Consider the following 26949-nt stretch of genomic DNA (forward strand, 5'->3'; position numbering starts at 1 on the left):
GAGAGGGAGAGGTTGAGGAAGACTCCATCCAGCAGCAGCACAACGGCGTGGTGGTGGTGGAGGAGCGTGGCAATCCAGCAGGGCTTCGCCAAGCACCACGGGAGAGGAGGAGGAGGAGAGGCAGGGCTGCACCAAGAGGGAGAAGTTCTCATGTGTTGGGCTGCTCCAAAAACCTCCAATATATATAGGGGAAGGGGAGGGCTGCGCCCCCTCTAGGGTTTTCACCCCCAAGGGGTGCGGCCAGCCCTAGATGGGGCTTGGGGAGGCGGCCAAGAGGGGGAGAGAGGGGAGGCGCGCCTGGGGTGGGCCTTAGGGCCCATCTGCCCTAGGGTTTGCCCCCTCCCACTCTCCCTTGCGCCTTGGGTCCCTTGTGGGGGGCGCATCAGCCCACCTAGGGGCTGGTCCCCTCCCACACTTGACCCACGCAGCCTTCTGGGGCAGGTGGCCCCACTTGGTGGACCCCCGGGACCCTCCCGGTGGTCCCGGTATATTACCGATATCGCCCGAAACTTTTCCGGTAACCAAAACAAGACTTCCCATATATAAATATTTACCTCCGGACCATTCCGGAACTCCTCGTGACGTCCGGGATCTCATCCGGGACTCCGAACAACATTCGGTAACCACATACAAGCTTCCTTTATAACCCTAGCGTCACCGAACCTTAAGTGTGTAGACCCTACGGGTTCGGGAGACATGCAGACATGACCGAGACGTTCTCCGGTCAATAACCAACAGCGGGATCTGGATACCCATGTTGGCTCCCACATGTTCCACGATGATCTCATCAGATGAACCACGATGTCAAGGACTCAATCGATCCCGTATACAATTCCCTTTGTCTAGCGGTATTATACTTGCCCGAGATTCGATCGTCGGTATACCGATACCTTGTTCAATCTCGTTACCGGCAAGTCTCTTTACTCGTTCCGTAACACATCATCCCGTGATCAACCCCTTGGTCACATTGTGCACATTATGATGATGTCCTACCGAGTGGGCCCAGAGATACCTCTCTGTTTACACGGAGTGACAAATCCCAGTCTCGATTCGTGCCAACCCAACAGACACTTTCGGAGATACCTGTGATGCACCTTTATAGCCACCCAGTTACGTTGTGACGTTTGGTACACCCAAAGCATTCCTACGGTATCCGGGAGTTGCACAATCTCATGGTCTAAGGAAAAGATACTTGACATTAGAAAAGCTTTAGCATACGAACTACACGATCTTTGTGCTAGGCTTAGGATTGGGTCTTGTCCATCACATCATTCTCCTAATGATGTGATCCCGTTATCAATGACATCCAATGTCCATGGTCAGGAAACCGTAACCATCTATTGATCAACGAGCTAGTCAACTAGAGGCTTACTAGGGACATGGTGTTGTCTATGTATCCACACATGTATCTGAGTTTCCTATCAATACAATTATAGCATGGATAATAAACGATTATCATGAACAAGGAAATATAATAATAACTAATTTATTATTGCCTCTAGGGCATATTTCCAACAGTCTCCCACTTGCACTAGAGTCAATAATCTAGTTCACATCACCATGTGATTAACACTAACAGGTCACATCACCATGTGACCAACATCCAAAGAGTTTAGTAGTGTCACTAAACTAGTTCACATCATCATGTGATTAAGACTCAATGAATCTGGGGTCTGGTCATGTTCTGCTTGTGAGAGAGGTTTTAGTCAACGGGTCTGCAACATTCAGATCCGTATGTACTTCGCAAATCTCTAGGTAATATTGTAAACGCTGCTACCATTCTCCACTTGGAGCTATTCCAAATGGTTGTCCCACTATACGTATCTGGTTTGCTACTCAGAGTCATTCAGATAGGTGTTAAAGCTTGCATCGACGTAACCCTTTACGCCGAACTCTTTAACACCTCCATAATCGATAAACCTATCCTTATTCCTTTAAGGATAATTTTGACCGCTATCTGGTGATCCACTCCTTGATCACCTTTGTACTCTCTTGCCAGGCAAGTGGCAAGGCACACATCAGGTGCGGTACTTAGCATAGCATACTGTAGAGCCTACGTCTAAAGCATAGGGGACGACCTTCGTCCTTTCTCTCTTTTCTGCCGTGGTCGAGCTTTAAGTCTTAACTTCGTACCTTACAACTCAGGCAAGAGCTCCTTCTTTGACTGATCCATCTTGAACACCTTCAAGATCATGTCAAGGTATATGCTCATTTGAAAGTACCATTAAGCGTTTTTGATCTATCCTCATAGGTCTTGATGCTCAATGTTTCAGTAGCTTAATCCAGGTTTTCTTTTGAAAAACACCTTTCAAATAACCCTATATGCTTTCCAGAAATTCTACATCATTTCTGATCAACAATATGTCAACAACATATACTCATCAGAAATTCTATAATGCTCCCACTCACTTCTTTGGAAATACAAGTTTCTCATAAACTTTGTATAAACCCAAAATCTTTTGATCATCTCATCAAAGTGTACATTCCAACTCCGAGATGCTTACTCCAGTCCTTTGAAGGATCGCTGGAGCTAGCATACCTTTTAGCATCCTTAGAATCAACAAAACCTTTCTGATTGTATCACATACAACCTTTCCTTACGAAAACTGGTAAGGAAACTCGTTTTGACATCCGTCTGCCAGATTTCATAAATGCAGCTAATGCTAACATGATTCCGACGGACTAAAGCATCGCTACGGATGAGAAAATCTCATCGTAGTCAACTCTTTGAACTTGTGAAAAACTCTTCGCCACAAGTCGAGCTTCATAGATGGTGACATTACCATCCACGTCCGTCTTCTTCTTAAAGATCCATTTATCTCAATGGCTTGCCGATCATCGGGCAAGTCTACCAAAGTCCATGCTTTGTTCTGATACATGGATCCTATCTCGGATTTCATGACTTCTAACCATTTGTCGGAATTTGGGCCCACCATCGCTTCTCCACAGCTCGTAGGTTCATTGTTGTCTAGCAACATGACCTTCAAGACAGGATTACTGTACCACTCTGAAGCAGTACACATCCTTGTCACCCTACGAGGTAAGGTAGTGACTTGATCCGAAGTTTCATGATCACTATCATAAGCTTCTACTTCAATTGGTGTAGGTGCCATAGGAACAACTTCCTGTGCCCTGCTACACACTAGTTGAAGTGACGGTTCAATAACCTCATCAAGTCTCCACCATCCTCCCACTCAACTTTCCAAGACAAACTTTTCCTCGAGAAAGGACCCAATTCAAGAAACAATCCCTATTGCTTCGGATCTGAATTAGGAGGTATACCCAACTGTTTTGGGTGTCCTATGAAGATGCATTTTATCCGCTTTGGGTTCGAGCTTATCAACCTGAAATTTTTTCACATAAGCGTCGCAGCCCCAAACCTTTAAGAAACGACAACTTAGGTTTCTCTAAACCATAATTCATACGGTGTCATCTCAACGGAATTACGTGGTGCCCTATTTAAAGTGAATGTGGTTGTCTCTAATGCCTAACCCATGAACAATAGTGGTAATTCGATAAGAGAAATCATGGTACGCATCATATCCAATAGGGTGCAACTATGATGTTCGGACACACCATCACACTATGGTGTTCCAGGCGGTATTAATTGCGAAACAATTTCCACAATGTCTTAATTGTGTGCCAAAACTTGTAACTCAGATATCCGTCTCTATGATCATATCATAGACATTTTATCCTCTTGTCACAATGATCTTCTACTTCACTCTGAAATTACTTGAACCATTCAATAATTCAGACTTGTGTTTCATCAAGTAAATATACTCAACATCTACTCGAATCATCTGTGAAGTAAGAACATAACGATATTCACTGCATGCCTCAGCACTCATTGGACTGCACACATCAAAATGTGTTGCTTCCAACAAGTTGCTATCTTGTTCCATTTTACTGAAACCGAGGCTTTTCAGTCATCTTGCCTATGTGGTATGATTTGCATATCTCAAGTGATTCAAAATCAAGTGAGTCCAAACGATCCATCTGCATGGAGTTTCTTCATGCGTATACACCAATAGACATGGTTCGCATGTCTCAAACTTTTCAAAAACGAGTGAGTCCAAAGATCCATCAACATGGAGCTTCTTCATGCGTTTTATACCAATATGACTTACATGGCAGTGCCACAAGTAAGTGGTACTATCATTACTATCTTATATCTTTTGGCATGAAAATGTGTATCACTACGATCGAGATTCAATAAACCATTCCTTTAGGTGCAAGACCATTGAAGGTATTATTCAATAAATAGAGTAACCATTATTCTCCTTAAATGAATAACCGTATTGCGATAGACATAATCCAATCATGTCTATGCTCAACGCAAACACCAAATGACAATTATTCAGGTTTAATACTAATCTTGATGGTAGAGGGAGCGTGCGATGTTCGATCACATCAAACTTGGAAACACTTCCAACACATATCGTCAGCTCACCTTAGCTAGTCTCCGTTTATTCCATAGCTCTTTTATTTCGAGTTACTAACACTTAGCAACCGAACCGGTATCTCAATACCCTGGTGCTACTAGGAGTACTAGTAAAGTACACATTAACATAATGTATATCCAATATACTTCTATCGACCTTGCCAGCCTTCTCATCTACCAAGTATCTAGGGTAATTCTGCTCCAGTGGCTGTTCCCCTTATTACAGAAGCACTTAGTCTCGGGTTTGGGTTCAACCTTGGGTTTCTTCACTAGAGCAGCAGCTGATTTGCCGTTTCATGAAGTATCCCTTCTTGCCCTTGCCCTTCTTGAAAACTAGTGGTTTCACCAACCATCAACAATTGATGCTCCTTCTTGATTTCTACTTTCGCGGTGTCTAACATCGCGAATACCTCAAGGATCATCATATCTATCCCTGATATGTTATAGTTCATCACGAAGCTCTTGCAGCTTGGTGGCAATGACTTTGGAGAAACATCACTATCTCATCTGGAAGATCAACTCCCACTCGATTCAAGTGATTGTTGCACTCAGATAGTCTGAGCACAAGCTCAACGATTGAGCTTTTCTCCTTTAGTTTGCAGGCTAAGAAAATCGTCGGAGGTCTTATACCTCTTGACGTGGGCACGAGCCTGAAATCCTAATTTCAGCCCTCGAAACATCTCATATGTTCCGCGATGTTTCGAAAAACGTCTTTGGTGCCTCTACTCTAAACCATTTAACTGAACTATCACGTAGTTATCAAAACGTGTATGTCCGATGTTCGCAACATCCACAGACGACGTTTGGGGTTCAGCACACTGAGCGGTGCATTAAGGACATAAGCTTTCTCCTGTCCGCATAATCGCTACTATCAACTTTCAACTATATTTTCTCTAGGATCATATCTAAAAAGTGGAACTAAAGCGCGAGCTTATGACATACTTTGCAAAAGGTCTTTTGACTATGTTCAGGATAATTAAGTTCATCATGAACTCCCACTCAGATAGACATCCCTCTGGTCATCTAAGTGATTTCATGATCCGAGTCAACTAGGCCGTGTCCGATCATCACGTGAGACGGACTAGTCATCATCGGTGAACATCTTCATGTTGATCGTATCTACTATACGACTCATGCTCGACCTTTCGGTCTCCGTGTTCCGAGGCCATGTCTGTACATGCTAGGCTCGTCAAGTTAACCCTAAGTGTATTGCATGTGTAAATCTGTCTTACACCCGTTGTATGTGAACGTAAGGATCTATCACACCCGATCATCACGTGGTGCTTCAAAACGACGAACTGTAGCAACGGTGCACAGTTAGGGGAGAACACTTCTTGAAATTGTTGTAAGGGATCACCTTATTTACTACCGTCGTTCTAAGTAAACAAGATGCATAAACATGATAAACATCACATGCAATCAAATAGTGACATGATATGGCCAATATCATTTTGCTCCTTTTGATCTCCATCTTCGGGGCTCCATGATCATCATCGTCACCGGCATGACACCATGATCTCCATCATCATGATCTCCATCATCGTGTCTTCATGAAGTTGTCTCGCCAACTATTACTTCTACTACTATGGCTACCGGTTAGCAATAAAGTAAAGTAATTACATGGCGTTGTTTAATGACACGCAGGTCATACAATAAATAAAGACAACTCCTATGGCTCCTGCCGGTTGTCATACTCATCGACATGCAAGTCGTGAATCCTATTACAAGAACATGATCAATCTCATACATCACATATCATTCATCACATTCTTCTTGGCCATATCACATCACATAGCATACCCTGCAAAAACAAGTTAGACGTCCTCTAATTGTTGTTTGCATGTTTTACGTGGCTGCTATGGGTTTCTAGCAAGAACGTTTCTTACCTACGCAAGACCACAACGTGATATGCCAATTGCTATTTACCCTTCATAAGGACCCTTTTCATCGAATCCGTTCCGACTAAAGTGGGAGAGACTGGCACCCGCTAGCCACCTTATGCACCAAGTGCATGTCAGTCGGTGGAACCTGTCTCACGTAAGTGTACGTGTAAGGTCGGTCCGGGCCGCTTCATCCCACAATACCGTCGAAACAAGATTGGACTAGTAACGGTAAGCATATTGAACAAGATCAACGCCCACAACTACTTTGTGGTCTACTCGTGCAAAGAATCTACGCAATAGACCTAGCTCTGATACCACTGTTGGGTAACGTAGCAGAAATTCAAAATTTTCCTACGTGTCACCAAGATCTATCTATGGAGAAACCAGCAATGAGGGGAAGGAGAGTGCATCTACATACCCTTGTAGATCGCTAAGCGGAAGCGTTCAAGAGAACGGGGTTGAAGGAGTCGTACTCGTCGTCATTCAAATCACCGAAGATCCTAGTGCCGAACGGACGACACCTCCGCGTTCAACACACGTACAACCCAGTGACGTCTTCCACACCTTGATCCAGCAAGGAGAGAGGGAGAGGTTGAGGAAGACTCCATCCAGCAGCAGCACAACGGCGTGGTGGTGGTGGAGGAGCGTGGCAATCCAGCAGGGCTTCGCCAAGCACCACGGGAGAGGAGGAGGAAGAGAGGCAGGGCTGCACCAAGAGGGAGAAGTTCTCATGTGTTGGGCTGCTCCAAAAACCTCCAATATATATAGGGGAAGGGGAGGGCTGCGCCCCCTCTAGGGTTTTCACCCCCAAGGGGTGCGGCCAGCCCTAGATGGGGCTTGGGGAGGCGGCCAAGAGGGGGAGAGAGGGGAGGCGCGCCTGGGGTGGGCCTTAGGGCCCATCTGCCCTAGGGTTTGCCCCCTCCCACTCTCCCTTGCGCCTTGGGTCCCTTGTGGGAGGCGCATCAGCCCACCTAGGGGCTGGTCCCCTCCCACACTTGACCCACGCAGCCTTCTGGGGCAGGTGGCCCCACTTGGTGGACCCCCGGGACCCTCCCGGTGGTCCCGGTATATTATCGATATCGCCCGAAACTTTTCCGGTAACCAAAACAGGACTTCCCATATATAAATCTTTACCTCCGGACCATTCCGGAACTCCTCGTGACGTCCGGGATCTCATCCGGGACTCCGAACAACATTCGGTAACCACATACAAGCTTCCTTTATAACCCTAGCGTCACCGAACCTTAAGTGTGTAGACCCTACGGGTTCGGGAGACATGCAGACATGACCGAGACGTTCTCCGGTCAATAACCAACAGCGGGATCTGGATACCCATGTTGGCTCCCACATGTTCCACGATGATCTCATCAGATGAACCACGATGTCAAGGACTCAATCGATCCCGTATACAATTCCCTTTGTCTAGCGGTATTATACTTGCCCGAGATTCGATCGTCGGTATACCGATACCTTGTTCAATCTCGTTACCGGCAAGTCTCTTTACTCGTTCCGTAACACATCATCCCGTGATCAACCCCTTGGTCACATTGTGCACATTATGATGATGTCCTACCGAGTGGGCCCAGAGATACCTCTCCGTTTACACGGAGTGACAAATCCCAGTCTCGATTCGTGCCAACCCAACAGACACTTTCGGAGATACCTGTGATGCACCTTTATAGCCACCCAGTTACGTTGTGACGTTTGGTACACCCAAAGCATTCCTACGGTATCCGGGAGTTGCACAATCTCATGGTCTAAGGAAAAGATACTTGACATTAGAAAAGCTTTAGCATACGAACTACACGATCTTTGTGCTAGGCTTAGGATTGGGTCTTGTCCATCACATCATTCTCCTAATGATGTGATCCCGTTATCAATGACATCCAATGTCCATGGTCAGGAAACCGTAACCATCTATTGATCAACGAGCTAGTCAACTAGAGGCTTACTAGGGACATGGTGTTGTCTATGTATCCACACATGTATCTGAGTTTCCTATCAATACAATTATAGCATGGATAATAAATGATTATCATGAACAAGGAAATATAATAATAACTAATTTATTATTGCCTCTAGGGCATATTTCCAACACCTTATTGGGCTTTAGGGGAAAGAGATAGGAGAGGTTGGGCGCCCCCCAAGGCCTAGTCCGAATTGGACTAGGGGGAGGGGCTGCGCCCCCTCCTTCCTTCTCTTCTCTTCCCCCTTTCCTTGACTCCTACTCCTACTACTTGGAAGGGGGGGAATCCTACTCCCGGTGGGAGTAGGACTCCTCCTTGGTGCGCCTCCTCCTAGGCCGGCCACCCCCTCCCTTGCTCCTTTATATATGGGGGCAGGGGGGCACCCCATGACACACAAGTTGATCTACGGATCGTTCCTTAGCCGTGTGCGGTACCCCCCTCCACCATATTCCACCTCGGTCATATCGTTGCGGAGTTTAGGCGAAGCCCTGCGCCGGTAGAACATCATCATCGTCACCACGCCGTCGTGCTGACGGAACTCATCTCCGAAGCTTTGCTGGATCGTCATCGAGCTGAACATGTGCTGAACTCGGAGGTGCCGCACGTTCGGTACTTGGATCGGTCGGATCGTGAAGATGTACGACTACGTCAACCGCGTTGTCATAACGCTTCCGCTTACGGTCTACGAGGGTACGTGGACAAACACTCTCCCTTCTCGTTGCTATGCCATCACCATGATCTTGCGTGTGCGTAGGAAAATTTTGAAATTACTACGTTCCCCAACAGTGGCATCCGAGCCTAGGTTTTATGCGTTGATGTTATATGCACGAGTAGAACACAAGTGAGTTGTGGGCGATACAAGTCATACTGCATACCAGCATGTCATACTTTGGTTCGGCGGTATTGTGAGATGAAGCGGCCCGGACCGACATTACGCGTACGCTTACGCGAGACTGGTTTCACCATTGCGAGCACTCGTGCTTAAAGGTGGCTGGCGGGTGTCTGTCTCTCTCACTTTAGCTGAATCGAGTGTGGCTACGCCCGGTCCTTGCGAAGGTTAAAACAGCACTAACTTGACGAACTATCGTTGTGGTTTTGATGCGTAGGTAAGAACGGTTCTTTCTAAGCCCGTAGCAGCCACGTAAAATTTGCAACAACAAAGTAGAGGACGTCTAACTTGTTTTTATAGGGCATGTTGTGATGTGATATGGTCAAGATGTGATGCTATATTTTATTGTATGAGATGATCATGTTTTGTAACCGAAGTTATCGGCAACTGGCTGGAGCCATATGGTTGTCGCTTTATTGTATGAAATGCAAACGCCCTGTAATTGCTTTACTTTATCTCTAAGCGGTAGCGATAGTCGTAGAAGCAATAGATGGCGTAACGACAACGATGCTACGATGGAGATCAAGGTGTCGCACCGGTGACGATGGTGATCACGACGGTGCTTCGAAGATGGAGATCACAAGCACAAGATGATGATGGCCATATCATATCACTTATATTGATTGCATGTTATGTTTATCCTTTATGCATCTTATCTTGCTTTGATTGACGGTAGCATTATAAGATGATCTCTCACTAATTATCAAGAAGTGTTCTCCCTGAGTATGCACCGTTGCGAAAGTTCTTCGTGCTGAGACACCACGTGATGATCGGGTGTGATAGGCTCTACGTTCAAATACAACGGGTGCAAAACAGTTGCACACGCGGAATACTCAGGTTAAACTTGACGAGCCTAGCATATACAGATATGGCCTCGGAACACGGAGACCGAAAGGTCGAGCGTGAATCATATAGTAGATATGATCAACATATTGATGTTCACCGTTGAAACTACTCCATCTCACGTGATGATCGGACATGGTGTAGTTGATATGGATCACATAATCACTTAGAGGATTAGAGGGATGTCTATCTAAGTGGGAGTTCTTAAGTAATATGATTAATTGAACTTAAATTTATCATGAACTTAGTCCTGGTAGTATTTTGCAAATTATGTTGTAGATCAATAGCTTGCGTTGTTGCTTTCATATGTTTATTTTGATATGTTCCTAGAGAAAATTGTGTTGAAAGATGTTAGTAGCAATGATGCGGATTGGATCCGTGATCTAAGGTTTATCCTCATTGCTGCACAGAAGAATTATGTCCTTAATGTACCGCTAGGTGACAGACCTATTGCAGGAGCAAATGCAGACGTTATGAACGTTTGGCTAGCTCAATATGATGACTACTTGATAGTTTTGTGCACCATGCTTAACGGCTTAGAATCGGGACTTCAAAGACGTTCTGAATGTCATGGACCATATGAGATGTTCCAGGAGTTGAAGTTAATATTTCAAGCAAATACCCGAGTTGAGAGATATGAAGTCTCCAACAAGTTCTATGGCTAAAAGATGGAGGAGAATCGCTCAACTAGTGAGCATGTGCTCAGATTGTCTGGGTACTACAATCGCTTGAATCAAGTGGGAGTTAATCTTCCAGATAAGATAGTGATTGACAGAATTCTCTAGTCACCATCACCAAGTTAGTAGAACTTTGTGATGAACTATAGTATGCAAGGGATGACGAAAACGATTCCCGAGCTCTTCGTGATGTTGAAATCGATGAAGGTAGAAATCAAGAAAGAGCATCAAGTGTTGATGATTGACAAGACCACTAGTTTCAAGAAAAGGGCAAAGGGATAGAAAGGGAACTTCAAGTAGAATGACAAGCAAGTTGTCACTCCCACGAAGAAGCCCAAAGCTGAACCAAAGCCTGAAACTGAGTGCTTACACTGCAAAGGAAATGGTCACTGGAAACGGAAATACCCTGAATATTTGGTGGATAAGAAGGATGGCAAACTAAACAAGGGTATATTTGATATACAGATTATTGATGTGTACCTAACTAGTGTTTATAGTAACCCCTGAGTATTTGATACTTGTTCGGTTGCTAAGATTAGTAACTCGAAACAGGAGTTACAGAATAAACAGAAACTAGTTGAGGGTGAAGTGACGATGTGTGTTGGAAGTGGTTCCAAGATTGATATGATCATCATCGCACACTCCTTTCGGGATTAGTGTTGAACCTAAATAAATGTTATTTGGCGTTTGCGTTGAGCATGAATATGATTTGATCATGTTTATTGCAATACGGTTATTCATTTAAAATCAGAGAATAATTGTTGTTTTGTTTAAATGAATAAAACCTTTGATGGTCATACACCCAATGAAAATAGTTTGTTGGATCTCGATCGTAGTGATACACATATTCATAATATTGATGCCAAAAGATGCAAAGTTGATAATGATAGTGCAACTTATTTGTGGCACTGCCGTTTGGGTCATATCGGTGTAAAGCGCATGAAGAAACTCCATAAAGATGGATTTTTGGAATCACTTGGTTATGAATCATTTGATGCTTGCGAACCGTGCCTTTTGGGCAAGATGACTAAAACTCCGTTCTCCGGAACAATGGTACGAGCTACTGACTTATTGGAAACAATACATACCGATGTATGCGGTCCAATGAGTGTTGATGCTCGTGGCAAATATCGTTATTTTCTAACCTTTACAGCTGATTTGAGCAGATATGGGTATATCTACTTGATGAAACATAAGTCTGAAATAGTTGAAAAGTACAAAGAATTTCAGAGTAAAGTGGAAAATCATCATAACAAGAAAAATAAAGTTTCTACGATCTGATCATGGAGACGAATATTTGAGTTACGAGTTTGGTCTTCAATTAAAACAATGTGGAATAGTTTCACAGCTCACGCCACCTGGAACACCACAACGTTATGGTGTGTCCGAACGTCGTAATCGTACTTTACTAGATATGGTGCGATCTATGATGTCTCTTATCAGTTTACCACTATCATTTTGGGGTTATGCATTAGAGACAGCTGCATTCACATTTAATAGGGCACCATCTAAATCCGTTGAGACGACACCGTATGAACTATGGTTTAGCAGTAAACCTAAGCTGTCGTTTCTTAAAGTTTGGAGTTGCGATGCTTATATGAAAAAGGTTTTCAACCTGATAAGCTCGAACCCAAATCGGAGAAGTGCGTCTTCATAGAATACCCAAAGGAAACTGTTGGGTACACCTTCTATCACAGATCCAAAGGCAAGTTATTTCGTTGCTAAGATGGATCCTTTCTAGAGAAAAAGTTTCTCTCGAAAGAAGTGAGTGGGAGGAAAGTAGAACTTGATGAGGTAATTGTACCTTCTTCCTTATTGGAAAGTAGTTCATCACAGAAATCAGTTCCAGTGATTCCTACACCAATTAGTGAGGAAGTTAATGATGATGATCATGAAACTTCAGATCAAGTTGCTACCAAACCTCGTAGGTCTTCCAGAGTAAGATCCGCACCAGAGTGGTACGGTAATCATGTTCTGGAAGTCATGTTACTAGACCATGATGAACCTACGAACTATGAGGAAGCGATGATGAGCCCAGATTCCGCGAAATGGCATGAGGCCATAAAATCTGAGATATGATCCATGTATGAGAACAAAGTATGGACTTTGATTGACTTGCTCAATGATCAGCAAGCCATGTTAAATAAATGGATCTTCAAGAGGAAGACGGACACTGATAGTAGTGTTACTATCTACTAAGCTCGACTTGTTGCGAAAGGTTTTCGACAAGTTCAAGGTGTTGAATACGATGAGATTTTCTCACTCGTATCGATGCTTAAGTCTGTCTGAATCATGTTAGCAATTGCCACATTTTATGAAATCTGGCAAATGGATGTCAAAACTGCATTCCTTAATGGTTTTCTTAAAGGAGAGTTGTATATGATACAACCAGAAGTTTTTGTCGATCCGAAAGGTGCTAACAAAATGTGCAAGCTCCAGCGATTCATCAATGGACTGGTGCAAGCATCTCAGAGTTGGAATATACGCTTTGATAAGTTGATCAAAGCATATAGTTTTGTACAGACTTACGGTGAAGCCTGTATTTACAAGAAAGTGAGTGGGAGCACTACAACATTTCTGATAAGTATATGTGAATGACATATTGTTGATCGGAAATAATGTAGAATTATTCTGCAAAGCATAAAGGAGTGTTTGAAAGGATTTCTTTCAAAGAAAGACCTCGGTGAAGCTGCTTACACATTGAGCATCAAGATCTATATAGATAGATCAAGACGCTTGATAAGTTTTTCAATGAGTACATACCTTGATAAATTTTTTGAAGTAGTTCAAAATGGAACAGTCAAAGAAAGAGTTCTTGCCTGTGTTGCAAGGTATGAAATTGAGTAAGACTCAAATCCCGACCACAGCAGAAAATAGAAAGAGAATGAAAGTCATTCCCTATGCATCAGTCATAGGTTCTATAAAAGTATGCCATGCTATGGACCAGAACTATTGTATACTCTGCCCTGGTTTGGCAAGGGAGTACAATAGTGATCTAAGAGTAGATCACTGTACATTGGTCAAAATTATCCTTAGTGGAATAAGGAGATGTTTCTCGATTATGGAGGTGATAAAAGAGTTCGTCGTAAAAGTTACATCGATGCAAACTTTTACATTGATCCAGACGACTCTAAGTCTCAATTTGGATACATATTGAAAGTGGAAGCAATTAGCTAGAGTAGCTCCGTGCAAAGAATTGTAGACATAGAATATTTGCAAAATACATACGACTTTGTAATATGACAGACCCGTTGACTAAACCTCTCTCACGAGCAAAACATGATCATACCTTAGTACTCTTTGGGTGTTAATCACATAGCGATGTGAACTAGATTATTGACTCTAGTAAACCTTTTGGGTGTTGATCACATGATGACGTGAACTATGGGTATTAATCACATGCATATGTGAATATTGGTGTTAAATCACATAGCGATGTGAACTAGATTATTGACTCTAGTGCAAGTGGGAGACTGAAGGAAATATGCCCTAGAGGCAATAATAAAGTTATTATTTATTTCCTTATATCATGATAAATGTTTATTATTCATGCTAGAATTGTATTAACCGGAAACATAATACATGTGTGAATACATAGACAAACATAGTGTCACTAGTATGCCTCTACTTGACTAGCTCATTAATCAAAGATGGTTATGTTTCCTAGCCATGGACAAAGAGTTGTCATTTGATTAACGGGATCACATCATTAGGAGAATGATGTGATTGACATGACCCATTCCGTTAGCCTAGCACTTGATCGTTTAGTATGTTGCTATTGCTTTCTTCATGACTTATACATGTTCCTATAACTATGAGATTATGCAACTCCCGTTTACCGGAGGAACACTTTGGGTGCTACCAAACGTCACAACGTAACTGGGTGATTATAAAGGAGTACTACAGGTGTCTCCAAAGGTACATGTTGGGTTGGCGTATTTCGAGATTAGGTTTTGTCACTCCGATTGTCGGAGAGGTATCTCTGGGCCCTCTCGGTAATGCACATCACTATAAGCCTTGCAAGCAATGTAGCTAATGAGTTAGTTACGGAATGATGCATTACGTAACGAGTAAAGAGACTTGCCGGTAACGAGATTGAACTAGGTATTGGATACCGACGATCGAATCTCGGGCAAGTAACATACCGATGACAAAGGGAACAACGTATGTTGTTATGCGGTTTGACCGATAAAGATCTTCGTAGAATATGTAGGAGCCAATATGGGCATCCAGGTTCCGCTATTGGTTATTGACCAAGAATAGTTCTAGGTCATGTCTACATAGTTCTCGAACCCGTAGGGTCCGCACGCTTAAGGTTTCGATGACAATTATATTATGAGTTTATGAGTTTTGATGTACCGAAGGAGTTCGGAGTCCCGGATGAGATCGGGTACATGACGAGGAGTCTCGAAATGGTCGAGACGTAAAGATCAATATATTGGACGACTATATTCGGAGTTCGGAAAGGTTCCGAGTGATTCGGGTATTTTTCGGAGTACCGGAGAGTTACGGGAATTCGCCGGGGAGTATATGGGCCCTATTGGGCTTTAGGGGAAAGAGAGAGGAGAGGTTGGGCGCCCCCAAGGCCTAGTCCGAATTGGACTAGGGGGAGGGGCTGCGCCCCCTCCTTCCTTCTCTTCTCTTCCCCCTTTCCTTGACTCCTACTCCTACTACTTGGAAGGGGGGAATCCTACTCCCGGTGGGAGTAGGACTCCTCCTTGGTGCGCCTCCTCCTAGGCCGGCCACCCCCTCCCTTGCTCCTTTATATACGGGGGCAGGGGGGCACCCCATGACACACAAGTTGATCTACGGATCGTTTCTTAGCCGTGTGCGGTGCCCCCCTCCACCATATTCCATCTCGGTCATATCGTTGCGGAGTTTAGGCGAAGCCCTGCGCCGGTAGAACATCATCATCGTCACCACGCCGTCATGCTGACGGAACTCATCCCCGAAGCTTTGCTGGATCGGAGCCCGGGGATCGTCATCGAGCTGAACATGTGCTGAACTTGGAGGTGCCGTACGTTCGGTACTTGGATCGGTCGGATCGCGAAGACGTACAACTACGTCAACCGCGTTGTCATAATGCTTCCGCTTATGGTCTACGAGGGTACGTGGACAAACACTCTCCCTTCTCGTTGCTATGCCATCACCATGATCTTGCGTGTGCGTAGGAAATTTTTGAAATTACTACGTTCCCCAACATTGTATTCCAAGCAAATGCAACTTGAAAAGGTTCACACCGATGACAATGGGGTTGATATGTTGACTAAAGTGGTCACGAGGAAGAAGCTCGAAGTATGACGCCGGCTTGCTGGCATGGCTGCCGGAAGGCTGTGAGACCCTCCATGATCTCGGGAGGGGGAGTTTGATGGGCTAAGTCCTTTCACATGGAGGTGTGTTGACAGCCCAACATCAGCCCAGAAGTCCAACACATGTCAGCCGTCGATCTTTGCTGCATCCAACGGTTGAGAGCGCTTCCAAAGGAAGTGCAGCAAGAAGAAAACCCTAGCCACTCCACCGATGGCTGCCATTCGTGAGAGTGTGAAAGAGAACACACAAGAGAAACCAAAACCTGAGAGAGAGAGAGGAAGAAGAAGAAGCAGATGTTCTGTCCAGATTTGCTGCATCTGACTAGACACTGTTCAAGCTGGTGATTGGAGGCTCAAACGTCCTTGGATCAACCACAAACTTGGTGAGCTCGTTCCTTACTTTGAGTACTTCGATCTGGTTAGCTGGTTTGAGGATTGGGTCAGTGGAGCATCAAATTTGAGAGTGGTTTTGTCAGCTCTGACTGCTGCAGTTTCAGAACAGAGTAGTTTTGGGAGACGAATAGTTTTGGGTAGGCAAACGATGTCCAATTGAGCTGAAATTTTAAGGGGATCTCAAGAACTCGTGTGTCTACTTGTTTGCCAAATTTGATGTTGTTTGGTTCAACGGTTTAAAAGCAGTTTGCAAAATACTGAAGGGTACAGAAGCTGTGTAAACTCTGTTTTGCTGAAATCTTGCTTCCTATGGTTGTTGTTGCTGTTGCCAGTTGGCAACGTGGAGAATGTGTTGTAAATCTCTCTAGAGGTTCCAGAGAAAACTTTGTACTCATCATTCTTATAGTGAAGTTGTGTGGACCGGTCGGTTCACAGACGTGGTTTTTTACTTTTCAAGTTGAGAAGGTTTTTCCACGTTAAATCCCGTGTCACATGTGCGTGTTGTTTGAGTTATTTCGCTCCTTACTTGTTGGTTGAAGTTGTCCTCAAAGTTCATCAAGTAAAAAGGGCTGTGTAGTGTGCATATTTGCCGTGTTGATGAATTTGTGCAGCGCATTGTTACTGTCTGGCCCCAACAGTTCGTTCAGGATACGCTTCAAGAATAAGAAAGCAAGTTTACCGTAGTAGGCCTCTCTGGCCTGGCTGCGCTCGTGGCAGCTCTGCTGTTTTCGACCTTGGTGCTTGCCAAAAAATCGACCGACGCAAATTCAGCCTTCAGGCGACCGAAGAATAGCAAAACTGTGAAAGAAAAACGTCGCCGTGGAGTCATGCGTGTGCACCAATGCATAAGGTACGGACATGCGTGCGTAACTGGGTGCATCTCCGGGAGGCTTTACTTGGAAAACACAACGAACAGTAGTTTACTCGTTCCTTGGAGCCTTGCTGCTGTGCCCTTCCGCTGGCCGGCCGCGGATATTCTATAGTTTATGGAACTGCGCGCGTGATGTAAACTATGCATCGCCACTGCCAGTGCGTCGCTGCCCAAAAGCGCACTGCACTGTGGACGTGTTTGACCGTGCATGCATCTGTGTCGTGTGTGCAGTGCGCGTACGTGCGTGTCCAGCCGCTCAGCGCCGTATCACACCACCATGCACGGCGCCAAGGGCCCATGCAGCTACCCGACTAGTCTCTGCACTGCACACTTGTTGCGTATCCGAAGACGGCAACCGATGTGATCGATACACGGCCCTGGCGGGTGCGTGCACTTGCGTGAGTTGACGCGTGCTACGTGAAAGGCGTACTGCGTGTTCCGTCTCCCATCGCATGGCCGATGAGCATCACTGTGCCAGAGTATCCGGTGTGCATGGACGTTCTGAGCTCTGACGACGGAACGGCGGGACAGCCAGGAATGCATGCTGTGCGTGTTCCGTGGCTTTTGTTCATCCATCCCTCCTCAAACGTATCGAACTCGTGAGCGACGAATGCCAGGCCAAACGTGGTGTAGGGAGAAAGAGATCTACTATTCTACTTCCTCTGTTCCTACTTTCTAGAGATTTCAATATAAACTACATAGGAATGTATATAGACGTAGTTTAGAGTGTACATTTTAATTATTATTTTTTGCTCCGTATCTAGTCCATATTGAAATCTCTAAAAAGACTTATATTTAGGAATGAAGAAAGTAAGAGATATTGAAGCCCAAGCGGGATTGGAAGCACAACAAACGGCCACAAAAGCCCAAAAGTGTAGATTTGACGATTGAAAATGCTGATGGCCTGAGAGGGATGAAAAGATGCACAGTATTAATGTCTCTAAATGCCGGGGCAATGGTTGCACTCCTCAGGAAGAGGAGGGGGGAGGGGGTAGTGACAATTTACCGGACTACCTGAAAGACTAAAAATAGGACATATTTTGATATTAAAAAAAATCCAATGATCGGATCACTTTTATTTTAGATTTTTTTATATATAATCTAAAAACTTGGAGCATATTGCAGAAAAGCCAAGACAGAAGAGAAACTGAGGATGTAGATGAAGGAGGTCTTTTGTGAGGCATTTGCCAGAGTGCATGGATGGAATCCCTTGTCCATGAGAATTTGTCCCTCATAGGAATTTTTTTTGGGGGGGGGGGGGGGGGGGGGGGGGGGGGGGCCTCCTTGATCTCCATCCTCATTTTCTGCAATATGTTTGGTTTTGGGAGTTTCTGCCTTGCTTCATCTAAATTGCTATGGTTGGTTTTGGGAACTTGTTTAGTTGATGGTTTGAACTTTGGGGTGATTTTGTGTGAAGTAACATGACGAACGCTGGTTTTAGCTGCCTGCGTGCAATTGGTTCATAAGTGGCTTTGCCTGATTGTTGCAGGTTTTAGTGAAGTTGACAAATCAGACCCCTTTTTAAAAACTTTGGCTTAAAATGAACTCAATCCAAATAAATCACAAAATGGTTCGTTTTGCATGACGCCCGAGCCACATTTGTTCTGAAAACTTGGAGCATATTGCAGAAAAGCCAAGACAGAAGCGAAACTGAGGATGGAGATGAAGGAGGTCTTTTGTGAGGCATTTGCCAGAGTGCATGGATGGAATCCCTTGTCCATGAGAATTTGTCCCTCACAGAGTTTTTTTTGGGGGGGGGGGGGGGGGGGGGGGGGGAGTAGACCTCCTTGATCTCCATCATCATTTTCTGAGTTTCTGCCTTGCTTCATCTAAATATCATCATTTTGTGGAATTGTTCTGGATCGGGTTTATTTTATGGTAAAGTTTTAGAAAAGGCCACATTTGTCCACTTTCACCATGTTTATTTTGTAATCCTCATATCCGTGAGACTTCCTTATGAGTTTTTGTTGTTCTTGGTTTGTAAACTGTGGCAGTTTCTTTAATGAAAATCGATAAGGAGGATCGTTGTTTAAAAAAAATCAAAGAGATGATCGTCAACGTCCAAGCATTCACGCGTGCCATTTTGTATCTATGTACGTATACGTACACGAAGTGTTCGACCGAGAGAGAGGGAGAGACAGACGATCGATCGGCTCAAAGCCTAACGAAGAAGACGGCGAGCTCCGGGCTGTCGCCGCCGTGCGGCCCGAGCATGTACAGCGACTCCGAGTCCTGGGACCCGATGATGTGATCGAAGCAACCCCGCATGTACGCCAGCTCCCCGTCAGCCGCGGCCGAGCCTGCCCTCCCGGGGAACACGCCGCCGCCCATGGACACGGCCCAGAGCGTCTCCAGCACCGCGATGTCGCCGTCCGTCGGCTCCCGCCGCACCGCGTAGCCCACCCTCTTGCCATTGCAGAACATAGTCCAGATCGGCTCATGGAGCAGCCACCCGTCGTCGTCGTCGTGCTGCCTCGCCGCGGCGTCGCCATGTTCGCCGCCGCCGGAGCTGCCGTGCTCCTTCACGTGCTTCTTCTCGGTCTCCAGCACGATGCGCGCGCCGGCCGTGCCGCCGAGCTCGCGGAGCAGGGTGTGCGTCGGGAGCGCCAGCTCCACCACGAGCGCCGGGCGGCACCGCGGGTTCTCCTGCAGCGCAAGCGACACGCGGCCCTCGCGGCAGCCGAAGAGTGTGCCAGTCATGTGCCGCCGGGACGACGCGCAGACGCCTCCGCCGCCACTCGACGCGGTCGAGGGCGAGATGATCTGCGACAGGAGGGAGTCCGACCGCGCGGGCGACGCGGACGCGGCCGCGGCGGTCGGGGCTGGCGTCAGAATCCCCCCGCAGCGCGGCACCGTCACGACCGGCAGAGACCGGAACATGCTCTGGAAAATCCTCACGGGCTTGGATCTCCGCGCCGGCCTGTGCCGCGCGGGAGGCTCCTCCAGCGCGTGTCCCGCCGGGGCGCGCGTCGGGGACGTCAACAGCGGCGAGGGCGGGAGACGGAGAATGGTGTCCACGGACGACATGGACGACATGGACGACGTCAACCGCGACCTTTTGCGCTCGGGGTCGACCGCGGCGTTGGCCATTGTATCAGCGGGAGGCGAGAGCTACCGGCGGTTCCGCGGGACGTGAGGCGAGAGCTACCGGCGGTGCCTCGGAGCGGGAGGCGAGAGCTACCGGCGGTGCTGCGGAGCGGGAGGCGAGAGCAACCGGCGGTGCCGCGGGGCGGCCGGCGCTGCTCGCTCCCTCGGCCGCGAATGTGTGAAATCGTGTGGCGCGCGGTGCCCATAAGAGGAGGCGGGGCGAGGTCTTTGATACCATCGCCGTTCGAGCTGCCGGATGCCGCGGCGGCGGATTCGGTGTGTTCGTTCGCCGCCACTGGCGCGCAGCCATTGATTCCGGTTGCTCGGTTACGCGCCCTGCTGGTGATTCTGCGGTGGAATGGCCCTTATGATATTCTGGGCTTTTGATTACGCAGAGATCGTAAGGCTCCGCCGTGTGGTGGCCAATTTTCGTGTTTTGAGTTTTGACACTTTTGTCAAACAAAATCGGGATTTGACACCCCTTTGAAAAAAATTCAACATTTGACCCTTTTTGCTACCGCCAGGATGCCCGGCGGTAGGTTTACCTAGGCTACCATCGGAAACTGCGGCGGTAGAAAACTTATCCACGTCAGCAGCGTTAACGGCCTCCGTCCCACCCTACCGCCGCCGGTCATGGTGGTAGCCTGTCCGATCCTACCGCCGGGGTACCTGGCGGTAGGATGCGGGCAGTTATAAGCCGCCGGCCGCCCCACCCCTCCCCTTCTCCCCCAAGAACAGAGGGGTTCTTCCTCTCGCCCCTCTCTCTTCTCCTCCACTCCCCCCCTCAGATCTTCGTCGTTTCTTCACCATTTTTGCGGATCGAGATGGCCCCGAAGAAAGAAAAGTAAGCTTCTTCGATCCCTCCAATTAGTTTTAGTCAAATAGCTTCCGATTCGTCGCATTATTTGATTCAAATCACCCCCCCTTCTTGAACTAGATTTAAATATTCAAATCACCATTATTTGATTCGTCGCATTAGTTCTTAATTAGTTCTTAGTTCTTAGTTCTTAGTTCTTAGTTCTTTAGTAAGCATGTTAATATGATGCAAGTACTGGATTTGGTTGGAGTAAATATGATATGATATGATTTTGCATTTGACACATCTTGATATATGTATTTTATTTATTTCATCCATATGTTTAGGTTTGCAATAGTGGCGCAGCCATCGCCCCTTCATCTCCAACACGACCCGTCCGGCTTGCCACTTCCGTACGTGTACGAGGCCTACCCCGAGCTTCTGCTGCCGGTGACCGTTTTTTTAGACGAGTTCCTACAGGAGACGAGGGCAGTGCGGTGGCACGAGAGGGCGGAGCGGATCTACGATGATCAGAAGTGTTGGGCAGAGAGTGTGAAGGAGTGGAAGAGAGTGATTGCAGAGATGGAGGGAGATCCAACTATCTCCCAAGAACGTCGGGAATGGAACATTGAAGCTGCCAAGCAGCGCTCCAACCGGGAGCTGCGCAATTTGGGCCGGAGGGTCTACTTCGAGAGCAATGCGGAGGAGAGAGTCAGGATGCCGCCCCCAAGTGCATCGGCGTTTGATATCATCAACTTGCCAAGGGCTGAGGCGAAAACTCCAGCGGGAAAGGCAAGGTGGGACTGCTTGAACGGTCGGATGCTGACCAGCGTTCCGCCTCCGCCTGAACCGGTGGATCCGCTGCCGTATCTGTCTCCATGGCCATGCCTAACATACGAGGGGGGAGATTTGTCTGCCCCATAAACATGTCGATTGCATATGTATCTCTGTTTTCGTAGGGGTTGTCAAACTATGTGGACAAGTTTGCTATTTGCTATGTGTAAACTGTTTGATAATTGTTATGTGGAACCATCATCATTATGTGAACTCATATTTTGCTATTTGTGATGTGAGCTCATATTTTGCTATTTGTAACAAAACAAATTATGTGAAATCGTTTGTTGGATTTCTTTGTGAGCTCATATTTTACAAAACAAACAATCACTAAAAAAATGTGAGCTCATATTTTAGGGCCACCCTCCCCCCACGCCCCCCCCCTTCTGTGACCAAAAACTCGAACAGCTCAGGGGTAGGGTTGTACACCCTACCGCCAGGGCTCGTGGCGGTATGATGCTACCGCCGAGTTCCTCGGCGGTAGGGTGTACAACCGTACCGCTGAGCTGTTCGAGTTTTTGGTCACAGAAAGTTAACACATGCTCCAACCCTACCGCCAGGGATCTCGGCGGTAGGTTTGTGCTGACTACCGCCTTGGCTTATGGCGGTAGGTACGTAAGCAGCCGTTAACGGTTTAACGGCCGTCAGCCACACCTATCGCCAGACCCTGCGGCGGTAGACTACGCAATCCTACCGCCTGAACGCCTGGCGATAGCAAAAGGGTCAGATCTCAAAAAGGTTTCAAACTGGGGTCACATCTCGATTTTGTTTCAAAAAAGGGTCAAAACACGAAATTTAGCCCCGCGTGGTCAGCCCTGGTCCATTCCTTCTCTGTAATGCCAGTTCGTTCACTACTTCGCCTATAAAAAAAGTTTGTTCTGAATTAACTGTTGTCACTGGATAATATCACTGCTTTTTTCTTCAGGGGAAAAGGAGTCTTATTCCTATTAAGAGAATTACAGTCGAGAGACGAAAGATCCTCAATACATGGTGGTCCTACATGCATCCACACAGCCATGGTACACTCTATATGACTTTAGTTTGTCAAACGGTCGGCAACTCTATTTTGATCTCTAGTCAACTTCATTTATAAATATTAATTTCCTGTGCTCTTAAACATTGTTGATACAAACGGAAATAATGTGTCATCCAAGGTTGGAAACTACAATATAGAAACTCTAGCTCATTATTGAAGTATTTGTTTAAGAATACTAGAGTAAACTAGATTTTCATTGTGCATTTTTGTTCTATAAGGACTCGTGCTTATACTAGATTACTACTAGGTAATCGACTAGTAGGAAATTGACAGGACTACTGTAGTGTCTATGACATGCTTGCTTCAGTTTTTGTCAGAAGATAGACCACTCCTCACTTTCTTGAGTATCATGCATGTGAAAAAAAATACATACCCAAATAGCTGAACTATTATTTTCTGAACTCCAATAGCGATGGAATCTTCTGCAGGTTCATGTTCTGATGTTTAACCTACTGCTTATTGTTGAAATGTTTACTAAACTTGAAGTTAGTATGTCAAGTTGAACATGCTCCTGACAAATCAGTGATGGCCTCTCAATCATAATCTTAAAAAAAATCTGGATAAGCGATGTGCAATTCAGTTTTTTCTGAAGCAACCACATATTTCATTAGACAATATGTTCACAAATATTTACACATATTGTCGTCATAAGAGACAAACATGCTTGTCAAGCGACTTTGCACAAAGAATTCCACAAGAAGTAAAATTACTATTCCACCCTTGAAGAAACTTGTGCATCGCCGGAACATAGTCCATAAACGTCCTCCGCCGCCACCATGGCAACGCCGAAAAAAGAGAAGAACAACCGCCATACCAAGATCTGGGAGAGCACCATCACATACAAAGATGTTTTTTGAGCCGATGAACCGGGCCGCCGCAAGCGACGAGACCGAGACTTTGTGGCACGTCGGCCGGGGATCTTCCTCGTGGTCACCAGATCTCAACGCCGTTAACTTCATCCAATGTAGTCGAAGAAGAGGAATGTCGAAGCCTACCGTCATCCATATACCCAACTGCAAGACAACAAACACAACTACAACAGCCGACACGACCGCCACCCATGAGAGTGTCGACGGACGACCACCAGACACGAATCTCGTCGGATCCAGAGATCACCGAGAAGACCGGGCAACCTGCCCCCCGACGCCACCGGTTGGAGCGACGCCGAGATGGAGGAAGAGTAGAGGCAGATTATTCTGACGCGGCGCCATCTCGTCCATGGTAGCAGCAGAAAGCACTAGACCAACCCTAACTAAAGTCGGACACGAAGCACCAGGGTCCCCACCCCCTCTCGACGCCGGAGCGACGGACGGAGAAGGCAGGGATCAATAGGCAACGCCTTGGCCAGCGAAGTTGCAGGCAGAGAAGGATCGCCCACAAAGCGCCTCGTGATCACCCTCTGGAGAGATTACATGAGCGAAGCGGTTCGTGGCAATAAGTAGAGTCGGCATATAGAATCCTACTTATCCTGCTTCGCTCATCAGATATGGAAGGACTCTGCGTTTCGCTTAGCCTTATACCATGTGTGAGTGGCAAGAACCCTTTCTTCGCCTCACTCATGTTGAACCACTTCAACACTTTATCTATGTATGTGCTCTGGCTTAAGCCGAGCAGCATCCTTGATCTATCTCTACAGATCTTAATGCCTAAAATATACACTGCCTCACCAAGGTCCTTCATCGAAAACTTGCCATCCAATGACTCCTTGACCGAGTTCAGCATCGAAACATCGTTTCTGATCAACAATATGTCATCCACACACAAGATCAAAAACACTATCGAGCTCCCACTTAACTTCTTGTATAAACAAGCGTCTGATACGTCTCCAACGTATCTATAATTTATGAAGCATTCATGCTATTTTATTATCTGTTTTGAATGTTTACGGGCTTTATTATACACTTTTATATTACTTTTGGGACTAACCTATTAACCGGAGGCCCAACCCATATTGCTGTTTTATTGCCTATTTCAGTGTTTCGAAGAAAAGGAATATCAAACGGAGTCCAAACGGAATGAAACCTTCGGGAGCGTGATTTTTGGAACGAACATGATCCGGGAGACTTGGAGTACAAGCCAGGGAAGCTTCGAGGAGGCCAGGAGATAGGAGGGCGCACCCACCCCCTGGGTGCGCCCCCCTGTCTCGTGGGCCCCTCGAGGCTCCCCCGACCGACTTCTTTCGCCTATATATTCCCATATACCCTAAAAACATCGGAACGGAAGATAGATTGGGAATCCCGCCGCCGCAAGCCTCTGTAGCCACCAAAACCCTCTCGGGAGCCCGTTCCGGCACCCTGTCGGAGGGGGGATCCCTCACCGGTGGCCATCTTCATCATCCCGGCACTCTCCATGACGAGAAGGAAGTAGTTCACCCTCGGGGCTGAGGGTATGTACCAGTAGCTATGTGTTTGATCTCTCTCTCTCTCGTGTTCTCTCTATGGCACGATCTTGATGTATCGCGAGCTTTGCTATTATAGTTGGATCTTATGATGTTTCTCCCCCTCTACTCTCTTGTGATGAATTGAGTTTTCCCTTTGAAGTTATCTTATTGGATTGAGTCATTAGGGATTTGAGAACACTTGATGTATGTTTTGCCGTGCTTATCTGTGGTGACAATGGGATATCACGTGATCCACTGGATGTATGTTTTGGTGATCAACTTGCGGGTTCCGCCCATGAACCTATGCTTGGGGGTTGGCACACGTTTTCGTCTTGACTCTCCGGTAGAAACTTTGGGGCACTCTTTGAAGTACTTTGTGTTGGTTGAATAGATGAATCTGAGATTGTGTGATGCATATCGTATAATCATGCCCACGGATACTTGAGGTGACAATGGAGTATCTAGGTGACATTAGGGTTTTGGTTGATTTGTGTCTTAAGGTGTTATTCTAGTACGAACTCTTGAATAGATTGATCCGAAAGAATAACTTTGAAGTGATTTCGTACCCTACCATAATCTCTTCGTTTGTTCTCCGTTATTAGTGGCTTTGGAGTGACTCTTTGTTGCATGTTGAGGGATTGTTATATGATCTATCTATGTTATTATTGTTGAGAGAACTTGCACTAGTGAAAGTATGAACCCTATGCCTTGTTTCCTATCATTGCAATACTGTTTACGCTCACTTTTATCACTTGTTACCTTGCTGTTTTTATATTTTCAGATTACAAATACCTATATCTACCATCCATATTACACGTGTATCACCATCTCTTTGCCGAACTAGTGCACCTATACAATTTACCATTGTATTGGGTGTGTTGGGGACACAAGAGACTCTTTGTTATTTGGTTGCAGGGTTGTTTGAGAGAGACCATCTTCATCCTACGCCTCCCATGGATTGATAAACCATAGGTCATCCACTTGACGGAAATTTGCTACTGTCCTACAAACCTCTGCACTTGGATGCCCAACAACGTCTACAAGAAGAAGGTTGTGTAGTAGACATCAAGCTCTTTTCTGGCGCCGTTGCCGGGGAGGTGAGTGCTTGAAGGTATATCTTTAGATCTTGCAATCGAATTTGTTTCTTGTTTTATCACTAATTTAGTTTATAAAAGAAAACTACAAAAAAATGGAGTTAAGTTTGTCTCATATGCTTCATCTTTTTAATATATTTCGTGAGTATGATGAAAAGGAAAATTGTGCTCAAGTGCTAGAAGAAGAATTACATAGAATGCTTGGCATGAAATATGTGAATGATGAGCATGATTGCAATGTTGTTAGTATGAATTCCTTGAATATTCATGATGCTAATGATATGCAAAGCCACAAGCATGGGGAAGCTATGTTTGATGAAGATGATATTTTTTGTCCCCCAAGTTTTGATGAGAATATTTATTATGATGAAAGCATGCCTCCTATTTATGATGATTATATTGATGAAAGTGGGTTTGGAAGAGTGTCAACTTTAGGAAGTAATGAT

At 45.8% G+C, this 26949-nt stretch overlaps 1 protein-coding gene across 1 annotated transcript; it reads right to left on the reverse strand.

Moving 5' to 3' along the window:
- Positions 1–19330: 19330 nt before the first annotated feature.
- Positions 19331–20580, reverse strand: LOC123042505 (protein MIZU-KUSSEI 1). Its single transcript, XM_044464941.1, has one exon. The coding sequence runs from the start codon at positions 20364–20366 to the stop codon at positions 19431–19433; it is 936 nt and encodes a 311-aa protein (XP_044320876.1). The 5' UTR covers positions 20367–20580; the 3' UTR covers positions 19331–19430.
- Between the last annotated feature and the right edge of the window lie 6369 nt (positions 20581–26949).

The sequence above is a fragment of the Triticum aestivum genome, chromosome 2B, assembly GCF_018294505.1.
Source record: "Triticum aestivum cultivar Chinese Spring chromosome 2B, IWGSC CS RefSeq v2.1, whole genome shotgun sequence".
NCBI classification, from domain to species: domain Eukaryota; kingdom Viridiplantae; phylum Streptophyta; class Magnoliopsida; order Poales; family Poaceae; genus Triticum; species Triticum aestivum.

Bases quoted from the DNA above. Each gene is read 5' to 3' on its own strand.
- LOC123042505 (XM_044464941.1), bottom strand. From the start codon at position 20,366: ATGGCCAACGCCGCGGTCGACCCCGAGCGCAAAAGGTCGCGGTTGACG.